Source organism: Branchiostoma floridae, chromosome 15, assembly GCF_000003815.2.
Source record: "Branchiostoma floridae strain S238N-H82 chromosome 15, Bfl_VNyyK, whole genome shotgun sequence".
Classification (NCBI taxonomy): Eukaryota; Metazoa; Chordata; class Leptocardii; order Amphioxiformes; family Branchiostomatidae; genus Branchiostoma; species Branchiostoma floridae.
The window spans coordinates 17,487,264-17,499,032 of NC_049993.1; the positions used below are offsets into that span (position 1 = coordinate 17,487,264).

Genomic DNA, 11,769 nt, shown 5'->3' on the forward strand with positions numbered 1-11,769 from the left:
AGATGAATTGAAATACCGTAGCAGACTTTTAAATATCATGCAATATATTAGTATAGACACGGCTAATCGCTTTTGGTTTAATGTTTCAGTGGTTCAGCAGTCCAGTACCGTTCCTGATCTACCGCACAGTGATATGTCTGTACCAGGTCTGCACATGCGCGACTGTGATCTCGCTCTACTGGATCAGCCTCAAAAACTTGACCTACCTGACCCAACTGGGTTACATCATCCTCACAGCTCACACGGTAGTGAGCGCCCTGCTCTGCTTCGCCGACCTCTTCTGCAGTCAACGTCGCCCGAGATCATCCGACGACTACGCGAGTTTTCCCGAAGTTAACGTCACAACAGTGAGGACCACAGACGCCATTGACCAGTCCACACACCCGTGGTACTACAAAGGGTACTGGGTCTTGTACAACGTGGCCTTCAGCGCTGGCCTCTTCATCACGGTTGCATTCTGGGCATTGCTCGCGGATAACGCAGGCGTCTACAACATTCTATTCCACGCCGTCAACTCAGTTGTCATTGTGATCGACGTCATCATCAGCGGGCTGCCGTACCGAGTGTCTCACAGGGGAGAGAATGCACCCAGCAGGGGGGACGGCACGCAGTCCTCGGTGCGCGAGCATAATCCACTGTATAGGTCGATTTACTGTCACGATTGCTCAAATCAGACCAGTTAATGTGTGTTTCATAGCCAAGAGATCCTCGTGAGGCTCGTCTGAATAAATATCAGGCTTAATAATAAGGATGTTTAAAGTATTAAACTGTGTCTCCGTATTTTTGGCGTGGTTTGGGGCGCTATGGGGGTTTCACGAGGGTAGGATTACAGCACGAGGATTATCTACTTCCGGGTCAACGTGGCTTGGCAGTGAAGTAGTGATCACACTAATTTGACTTTCGGTACACATTCATATAAGAATTTATACTTTACATCTACGCTTAGAAATCAGAGTTGTGCTTATCATTTTTGGGTGAGGACTTTATTGATCACTCCTCGTAGACAAGATTATGAAAAAAAGATGTGGTATCCACGCCGACTTCGAGCTCAATTGAAAATGCGCTCTCAGAACTTGTAACGTTATTACCGGGAAGCCGGTAAAAATCACTCAAGCTACGCTGCGCAAAGCAAACAAACAATTTCCATAAGAAGCGCCAAAACAAGAAAATCTGGTTTACCGAGAACTGCGCAACAGTCAGACGAAGTCTCAACGATTTTTGTAAACTTCTCTCGAAAAAACTGAACAATCTACCACAATACAGATAGCAGGGTACTTTGACTTTTTAGTTTTTAGCAGGGTAGTAGTTGACAATAGTGACATGGGACATTTCAACTACATGTAGTAATTGTTTATCATCTTTACCCAGGGTTGTCCAACTCAGTGCTATTGCACTGTTTTGCAGTGGAGCCCTGCATTACATAACTTGAAATGAAACATATACATGAATGAACAATAATGGTATGAAACTAATGGAAACAATAATAATGATAACGAAATACATGCTATCATAGTCGTCAGTTTCATATCGTCATTGAGTGGTCAGAGGTCAGAGCCGTTTCGCATGTGGTTTTAAAAGCAAATTTGGACGTGCATATCTTTAAAGATTGTGGCAGACTGTTCCATGCGACAATACCTCTATATGAATACTTACGCTTCCCACATTCCAAACGAACAAGTGGTAGTTTCAAGGATAGATTCTGACTGTGTCGGGTGGGATAGTTGTGAGTCAGAAGTCCTTCGATAACTATTGATGTATTTAGGAAGTTCATTGTTGACAGCGGCCTTGTACATTGATTGTAGGCTTGTAGCAGGTGCAAGTTTCTCCTTGATGTTAAGGTTTTCCAGCCCAAGGTAGCTCATCAATTGCAAAGCCCCAAATCACATCGCAATAGTCCATTTTAGGTAAAACCATGCAGTTGAACAACATAACAAGAGTGCGTTGTGGTAGAGAAGGAATAAGGCGCCGTAATTAATTAGATTAACTTTTAGCTTAACTGTTTTGGGCTACAAAAACAGCCTGGGTACCATCCTATTTCTACCTGGGCTCCCTACACTCGCTTACATAAAAAAAAAAATAGGGAAGCGAGTGTAAGGAGCCCAGGTAGAAATAGGATGGTACCAAGGCTAACAAAATACAGGATCGAGCTATTTTTATAACGATTTGTTTTGGTACGAGGAATATCAAGTTGATTTGCTCCCTTCCAGCAAGGAGGTTAAAAAATCACTTTTTTAACCTCGAGCTCCTTGCTTCCAGCATCTTGTATGAATCCATGTCCAATCCATCCATAGTGCTTCAAGGTGAAAACTCCGCTATAACGTACCTCGTTCTGTCGTTACCGCAATCTAAGCAAGGTAATGGGTAGCATATGGAAAGGCGTCACTTATATGGTAATTGGGTTCAAACTGGTTGCTTGATGCGTCATAAAGACAATAGGAAAAATAAACACACGAAAATGTATGCAACGGCTGGGGCTGGAACAAACAATGGTGGTTATTTGTCTAAACAAATAGTAATCCAGAACCGGTAAGAATTCCATGTAGGAAACACAGGGAATTCCGTGATTCCGATGTTAATTACATGTAGTTAAATGTACGTGCACAAACACGAGCTTCTAAATAACTCTAAATCAATATGACGGCAACATGTAGAAAAAAACATAGTATCTTAAATCAAGGACGTTATGTAAAATATGAGCGAGTGAGGTTGCCATAGAAACGAGTTAGGCACAAGTTAAAGGCAACCTAAGCAATATTACAGCGTCAAAGTGGAAATATTCTGAATAAAGCAATCTGCATGATATTGACATCTACTGCACTGTATTCTCACATTTACATCATAATTTGATACTTTGAGCGGTTAAAAACAGCCAAGACACAAATTGCAGGAGGATATTCCTTATTGTTGTACCCCCCAAAAATAAGGACTTGATCTGAAATCCTTGTACAACTTGTTCCCGCGCCGTTTTTAACGGCTCAATTTATGAAATAATGATGTAAATGTGCTAAAATAGGGCATTAGATGTCAATATTATACAGACTAACTTATTCAGAATATTTCCACTTTTAACAATGTAATATTGCTTAGGTTGCCTTTAAGCACTAAGTTTTGAATTTCACTAAGTTTGATATTTGTACAAGTACAAGTAAAATGGATGTTCAACGCACATTTCGAAGTGTTTGTATGCAGGTCCGGAAGACTTTAGCTTAAACGGCCGCACAGAGAATGGATTCGTGTTGTTTTCTGAACTAAATAACGCTGTAGAAAATTGACAGGTCTTGTTTTCAGATTATAAGATATATAGGATTCTTGTGTAGCATTATTACCGGTTATAGCGGTTTGAACAACTTTTAAAAAGGACATCCGAACAGGGATGCTGACCGCGCATTTTAAAGTGTTTGTATGCAGGTCCAATAAAACTTTATATTAGCCGAAACGGTGACCGTACGGAGAATGGATTCGTGTTGTTTTCTGTACTAAATGACGCTGTACAAAATTGACAGGTCTTGTTTTCAGATTATAAGATATGTAGGATTCTTGTGTAGCATTATTACCTACGGTCGTCTTGTACAACTTTTAAAAAAGGACATCCAAACAGGGATGTTGACCGCGCATTTTTAGGTGTTTGTATGCAGGCCTGGTAGACTTTAGCGTACACGGTGGAGCACGGAGAATGGATTCGTGTTGTTTTCTGAACTAAATAACGCTGTAGAAAATTGATAGGTCTTGTTTTCAGATTATAATATATATAGGATTCTTGTATAGCATTATTACCTACGGTCGTCTTGTACAACTTTTAAAAAGAATATCCAACGAGGATGTTGACCACGCATTCGGAAAACTTAAGCTTAAACGGTGGCCGCAAGTCTTGTTTTCAGATCTTAAGATATATAGGATTCTTGTGTAGCATTATTACCTGCAGGCGTCTTGTACAACTTTTAAAAAGGACATCCAAACAAGGATGTTGACTGCGCATTTTGAAGTGTTTATATGCAGGCCTGGTAGACTTGATATTAGCCGAAACGGTGACCGCACGGAGAATGGATTCGTGTTGTTTTCTGAACTAAATAATGCTGTAGAGAATTGATAGGTCTTGTTTTCAGATTATAATATATATAGGATTCTTGTATAGCATTATTACCTACGGTCGTCTTGTACAACTTTTAAAAAGAATATCCAACGAGGATGTTGACCACGCATTCGGAAAACTTAAGCTTAAACGGTGGCCGCACGGAGAATGGATTCGTGTTGTTTTCTGTAGTAAATAACGCTGTAGAAAATTGACAAGTCTTGTTTTCAGATTTTAAGATATATAGGATTCTTGTGTAGCATTATTACCTGCAGGCGTCTTGTACAACTTTTAAAAAGGACATCCAAACAAGGATGTTGACCGCGCATTTTGAAGTGTTTATATGCAGGCCTGGTAGACTTGATATTAGCCGAAACGGTGACCGCACGGACAATGGATTCGTGTTGTTTTCTGAACTAAATAACGCTGTAGAAAATTGACAAGTCTTGTTTTTAAATCACAAGATATATAGGATTCTTGTGTAGCATTGTCACCCACGGGCGGCCTGTACAACTTTTAAAAAGGACATCCAAACAGGGATACTGACCTCGCATTTTGAAGTGTTTATATGCATGCCTGGTAGACTTTATATTAGCCGAAACGGTGACTGCACAGAGAATGGATTCGTGTTGTTTTCTGAACTAAATAATGCTGCAGAAAATTGACCAGTCTTGTTTTCAGATTATAATATATATAGGGTTCTTGTATAGCATTGTTACCTACGGGCGTCTTGTACAACTTTTATAAAGGATATCCAGACGGAGATATTGACCGCGGATTTTTAAGTGTTTGTATGCAGGCCCGGTAGACTTTAGCTTAAACGGTGGCGCACGGAGAATGGATTCGTGTTGTTTTCTGAACTAAATAACGCTGTAGAAAATTAGCAAGTCTTGTTTAAAGATTATAAGATATATCAAGGATTCTTGTGTGGTATTATCAAGTACGGGCGTCTTCTACAACTTTTAAAAATGTCATCCAAACAGGAATGTTGACCACGCATTTTGAAGTGTTTGTATGCAGGCCTGGTAGACTGTATATTAGCCGTAACCGTGACCGCACGGAGAATGGATTCGTGTTGTTTTCTGAACTAAATAATGCTGCAGAAAATTGACAAGTCTTGTTTTCAGATTATAATATATGTAGGATTCTTGTGTAGCATTATTACCTACGGGCGTCTTGTACAACTTTTAAAAAGGACATCCGAACAGGGATATTGACCGCGCATTTTAAAGTGCTTGTATGCAGGTCCGTAAGACTTTATATTAGCCGAAACGGTGGCTCACGTAGAATGGATTCGTGTTGTTTTTTAAACTAAATAACGCCGTAGAAAAAGGACAGGTCTTGTTTTAAGATTATTAGATATGTAGGATTCTTGTGTAGCATTATTACCTACGGGCGTCTTGTACAACCTTTAAAATGGACTCCCAAACAGGGATATTGACCGCGCATTCTAAGGTGTTTGTATGCAGGTCCGGAAGACTTTAGATTAGCCGAAACGGTTGCGCACGGAGAATGGATTCGTGTTGTTTTCTGAACTAAATAGCGCTGTAGAAAATTAACAAGTCTTGTTCTAAGATTATAAGATATGTCAAGGATTCTTGTGTGGTATTATCAAGTACGGGCGTCTTGTACAACTTTTAAAAATGTCATCCAAACAGGAATGTTGACCACGCATTTTGAAGTGTTTGTATGCAGGCCTGGTAGACTGTATATTAGCCGTAACCGTGACCGCACGGAGAATGGATTCGTGTTGTTTTCTGAACTAAATAACGCTGTAATAAATGTGAAAATTATGTGAATTTTGTGCACGATGCCACGAAAATGTGATATAATGTGACTTCCTTTAGAAAAATGTGAAACGCAAAATGTGATTTATTTTCAAAATGTGAATCGTCAAATGTTATTCTATGTGAAATAATGTGCCCCTACGAAAAATGTGAATCGATTATGTGAAATCGCACAACCCAAAAACGTGACCCAAAAAATGTGAATGTAAAATGTGTTAAAATGTGAAGGGATGTGAAACGATTTTACTCTGCAAACTGGACGGAGGCGAATGTGAAATTATGTGAAGTTGAAATCACATATTTTCACATAACAGATCAAAATGTTATTTTATGTGAAAGTGTTTCACATAATTTCACATTAGCCGGTGTCGACGTCCTAGCTAAGAATGTGATTTTATGTGAAAAAAAAATGACAACATATTACAACAGATAAGTTTCCACGTGTTTCCAAAATATGCATTTAGCATGCAAGCACTTCTCAAATATCTTAAGTATGTGTTGCATGTACATGCTTGTCTTGTCATAAACCACGGACTTCGTACGCGGTCAAGACAAAAGCTGTCTTTTTAATTCCACGTCGCTCTTGTATGGGTTAGATATTTGTGGACTGTTCTCCGAAATATGCGTTGTAATTATATAACAGTCGATTTACCAGTGTTCAATTTTCACCAGGCGCAAAAGTGCATGGCATAGTTTGTTTCAGTACCCGTATTTTTATGCGAAAAAATGCTCTTTTTGCCTCAGAGGAGCAAATTGAGGTTTTTTTTTACCAAAAAGTTGCATATTTGATGTCCAAAAATTATTCTGCACTCAATAAAGTTGGTTTGAAGAAAATCGGACATCGTTTCGCGATAGCCTATTTTTATGCGAAAAAATGCTCTTTTTGCCTTAGAAGAGCAAATTGAGGTTATTTGACCAAAATATTGCATAGTTGATGTCCAAAAATTATTCCACACCCAATAAAGTTAGTTTGAAGAAAATCGGACATCGTTTCGCAATATCATTTTTAATGCCAAAAAATGTACACACGTAACGTTACACATAAAAGCTACCCAAAACATTTCTTTCTTTGCAAAAGAAAAAAAAAATGAGTTGACTAAATGGAACAAGGACATTATATTGGGTGGTGACAGAGTATCTCCGTTAGCTGATCATTTAATCGACGAATACTGGTAAATGGGCCGGTGTGCAGTGTTCTGTTGCAGTGAACCGGAAGTTGTTCTGGTAAAAGGCAGTTATCGGTCGCCAGAAAACCCCATACAGACCGCGAAACAAAACAAAAATTGTTCCTTTGTGTGAATTTCGATGGGACAAATCACGCCTTGAAATACTTTGTGTCCTCAAATGACATCGCAGAGATTCTTGGACATGTCAGAATTATGACTACACATTCAATGGTCTTCTGAGATGTATCGTGACGGTACAAATTATTCCTAAATTCTTCAGTGACCTGAAGCTTTCGGCGCGCTTTCTAGCTCCTCCCACTACGGACTACAGCTGTTGTTCGCTGTCGGTCAATTTCCTTTGATAACTTTACCTTCAATTTCTGAAAAGCTGATCTAAAAGCTCCCTGACCATCCAAATACACGCCTATGTAATATACTGTGACTATGAGGCTTCTTTAGGTACTAATTTCAACATAAATCCAGGCTAAAGCGGGAGCTCGGTACAGCCGCGTCAGGGAGCGCTTCGAGTATCTCCCAGCATGCAATGGGGTGCCTTGTGGGTAGCCTGACTTCCTTCTTCCAAATATGGCAGGGTGCTTTCTCTCCCCTGTGCAAAAATCTGCCGTACCGCCTACTCCATTTTGTTTACCCATCAGCCTTTGCGTTCGCGTACATGCTCTTCACGGCCATCTACTGGGCAGCGGGCGGTACCGACAACAACAACAATCCTTGGATTTATCCAGTCCTCGATTACGGAGGGAACCCCGCCCTGGCCTCTGGTATCGCCGCTGGGAGCGTCCTGGTAGCCATCCCGCTGTGTCACGTGATCCTCTTCGGTCTCGCTCTTGCTCGCGAGACCTTGTCAGATCTTGTGAAAAGGCGCAGCGAGGGTACTCAACCGGAACAACGCCGGGAGGAAGAACGCGCCTGAGTCCCCTTCTGTATACAACCTATGGTCCACTTGTTCTTTTCACTGTAACTGGCTTTCGCAATGGCCACGCGACTTGGAGCACGTTTCCTGCTTCATCGATTATTTCAGCTAGCTCTCGCTACAGCTATATCGGGATACAGGCGTCCATAGAGAATAATCTGACCGCATCTACGGATATAATATAGCTCTTCCGGTAATGAACACTTTAATGAAATATTTCAGATGATGGAGTTCTTTTTTCAGAGGGTCCGACAGTTTTTGAAAATATTCACGTAAACGTTCCCAACGACAAAGTTCTAGAAACAACCCCAGAAGCTATGGGCTATAATGCCATGGCGATACAAGTTGTTTTGGGCTGTTTATGACATAAGCTTCACCGGTGGTAAAGCCTGGTATAGTGGTCACCTTGGTGACGATTAGCGCTGCGTTAATGGTTCCTTTGTGTCATGTGGTTCTTTTAAGTCTCGCCGTTGCTCGCGAGAAGTACGCAGACTAGTTGAGGACAACTCACCAACGTCTGTCACTAAAATCTATGTTCAGCCATCTTTATTAGCCGTGAATTCTACGTTAACGCGTATAAAATATCGTCATTGTTATTATGTCAATCATCATCTACTATCCTGTTATGTTGATTAACAGCCATTATGATAATGATTTTTTAGTGAATGAACTTTATTGCACGACATTTGTACATTGTACAGAGTAAGGCAAAAATGATAAATCAATTAATACATTGATACTCGTCTCGTCAAGGTCTATGACTAAGACACGAATATGAACGTAAATGGCGTATTGACATATTGTAATATACAGCTTAACGTCTCAGCTTGTTTGATGTGATGGCAATGTTGAATTCATTATTGGGATGTTATTTGGCTTGAGTAATGGTATATCGATATGTAAATTAGCGTCTCCTTAAGTAATATGTAAATTAGCGTCTCATCGAGCATTATGTAAATTAGCGTCCCATCAAGCATTATGTAAATTAGCGTCCCATCAAGCATTATGTAAATTAGCGTCCCATCAAGCATTATATAAATTAGCATCCCATCAAGTATTATGTAAATTAGCGTCCCATCAAGTATTATGTAAATTAGCGCCCCATCAAGTACTTCGTAAATCAGCGTGTCATCGAGCATTATGTAAATTAGCGTAAATTAGGGTCTCATTAAGTAATATATGAATTATCGTATCACTAAACTATTTGTAAATTAGAAGAGTTTTAGTTAAGCATCTCTATCTTATGTACATGTTTCAAAACTGGGAGCTGCTAAAACAAAAATTGAACAATGACTCTATTTCGTAACATAGGTTATAAAAGGTATATCATTAGTTGCGCATATTGCATATATATTGGCGAGACAGAACAATTTAGGCCATTTAGCATACAGTACTAACTTTAAGTTAGACCTTGTTAGAAAACATGTACCCGTAGTTGTAGGCATGAGGTAGGTATTAGGTATGATTTAAAAAATGTAAACTTGCAGGTTTAAATGACACATTGTATCCATTGCACGGGATTTAAAAAAGGTTTTCAGATTACAAGTACGTACCAAAATACCTTTTCAATGATACCAAGTTTGGTCTACTAGAGGACACACTACACCCTACCCCTAATAGTTAGGGTTAGGGGTAACTTGGATGCAGGCATCACAAATAAATCTAACTTCCGCTTGTTGTACACATGATAAACATACAAACTTTCTGGTATGAGTACAAACAACTAAAAAGGCAGCGTCGCAGATTTCTGTCTCCCAAACGGCTATTGCCATTTTAAAATGGTCGTTGCAATATCGCAAAACTGTGCACTTCGTGTATTAGCACGCTCTGTTAACAACATTATGTATCGTGGGTATAATTATTAAATCCTTTTCACCTGGGTTCCAACCAAAGCTGGTTGCCTTTTCTAATGTCACTTATTTCTCCACCTTGTGACTTTTTAGACGTTTCGCTTGTTGCCACAAACCCCACACCCCTCCATAGAAAGTAACGCTACGTTCGGAAATGGCACCGACCGGTCAGCGATACGACATTGACCGTTTCAAATGGTCAGCAACCATTCATGGAAATGCGCGAAACTTTCATGTGCAAACGCCCAGTAAATACGACCTATTTCTGTTTGCAGTGCATACCCGGTAAATTTAAACCGCCTTGTGACGAAACACATTAGGTCTGTACTCAAGAGTACAAGCTGTATATCCGTACAGATGTATTTGATCCACTCACACCATGGGAAGGACCGCTACTCTTTTGGTGTGTGGTGGGTTCTTTAGCGTGCTTGAGGTGTGACTCTAACACTCACTCCTGACTCTATAGATGTCTAAAAACTTGTGCTACGTTCCCTGATGGTGGCAGACGCAGTGCAGCGCGTCACATGTCGCCTTCGTCTCCGACGCCGTCTGGTTCTTCTGAGTCGAAGTGTCCCTCGTCTCCTTCTCCAGAACCGTCCAACACTGGACAAGACAAAAAATTTAAACTTTACCAGTTTCCTGTAAATATTGGAAGGTCCGAACACAGTTTCGAAGTCAGCCTTGAATATTCGAAGGTTAGAAAACAGTTTTGAAATTAGCTGCGAATATTCGAAAACAGCTTCGAATATTCGGAGATTTGAAAACAGCTTCGAACATTCGAAGCTGAAGTATTTAGGTGCCACAGCGTAACTGTGAAGCTGGTGCTCACAGCTGTACTAGTTTGCCACTTCAACATACAGATGTGTATGCACACACACACACAAACACACATAAACACACGCACACACATTTACATGCATGCACTCGCAAACAAACACGCGCATACACATGTAGAAGACACACATACACACTCTACGCGAAAAGCTTTGACAACAGAAGAGAAATGTTTATTGTCTCTGATGCTTTACCCTGTATGATCGAGACTTCACGTCCTGGGTGGCCATCCTTGACCGCCCCAATGGTAATGGCAGTGGAGGTAGGGTTGAGAGATGCGGGACCGTGCACACCGCGATTGCCACGCGGGCCGACATCATCGTGCTCCCCGTGAGGACCCGGCGGGCCAACCGGCCCTGGCTCTCCACGAAGTGCCTCTGAAATTGGACAAAGACACATTTTACAGAGACGGAAACATGCTCGAATATCTCTGATTACTGCTTATAAAGAAAATCTGAGAAGACAGTATCCTCAGAATCAGCATCAATCGCATATCAAGGTAGCCACTTAACATAATAGAAAATAAAAAGACATCCCCTCTAAATATTATCACGTCCCATTTCTAAACCGGGCCCTGGATGTTTGTGGAAACGACCGACAAAAAGAAGCATTTTAAGGAATATATAAATATAATGCTCAGGACTATTTTTTATTGAAAAATGTTTAAACTTTGTTCCAACACTAAAAGAAACTCACCATAAATTTTCGGCCGAACGCTCCGACCTTCTTCATATGAAATGACTCGGCCGAAAATTTATGGTGAGTTTCTTCTAGTGTTGGAACAAAGTTTAAACATTTTTCAATATGGAATCTACCAACACAGATGAGCTTTCATTCGGAAATGACTATTTTTGTTGCGTTCTGTGTGTTTCATTCTCTATCATCTTCGGCCGGGCCCAGGTTCAGAAACATGACCGTGGCATTAGTGCAATAGGGCACTTTGTTTCTTTTAGTTATGTCAGAAGCCAACGGGATTAGCAGTATAAACTAACCAAAGGCCGGGGTCTCGGGGTTGCCCGCAGCCCGAGAGGTTTCCTGAGCGTTTTCATGACCAGAAGGAAGGAACTGTCGCCTGAGGGTCGGAACCTGGGCCGTCACCAAGCTACGTTTCTGTAAATAGGATGATACAGTT

The 11,769-nt window shown here is 40.6% G+C and overlaps 2 protein-coding genes across 2 annotated transcripts in view; one reads left to right on the forward strand and one right to left on the reverse strand.

Annotated features, from left to right (window-relative positions):
• Window positions 1–7,953, forward strand: part of LOC118431585 — a 9,395-nt gene extending 1,442 nt beyond the window's left edge. Inside the window, exons 2-4 of the mRNA XM_035842827.1 lie at window positions 90–617; window positions 7,506–7,578; window positions 7,679–7,953. Of these exons, the coding sequence (XP_035698720.1) occupies window positions 90–617; window positions 7,506–7,578; window positions 7,679–7,953 (876 nt within the window). The remainder of the gene's footprint in view (window positions 1–89; window positions 618–7,505; window positions 7,579–7,678) is intronic.
• A 1,988-nt stretch (window positions 7,954–9,941) lies between these two features.
• The window catches only part of LOC118432082, a 9,021-nt gene continuing 7,193 nt past the window's right edge, over window positions 9,942–11,769 (reverse strand). The window contains exons 5-6 of the mRNA XM_035843595.1: window positions 10,832–11,014; window positions 9,942–10,406 (exon numbers count right to left, since the gene is read on the reverse strand). Coding sequence (XP_035699488.1) covers window positions 10,324–10,406; window positions 10,832–11,014 — 266 coding nt within the window. The 3' untranslated portion in view covers window positions 9,942–10,323. The remainder of the gene's footprint in view (window positions 10,407–10,831; window positions 11,015–11,769) is intronic.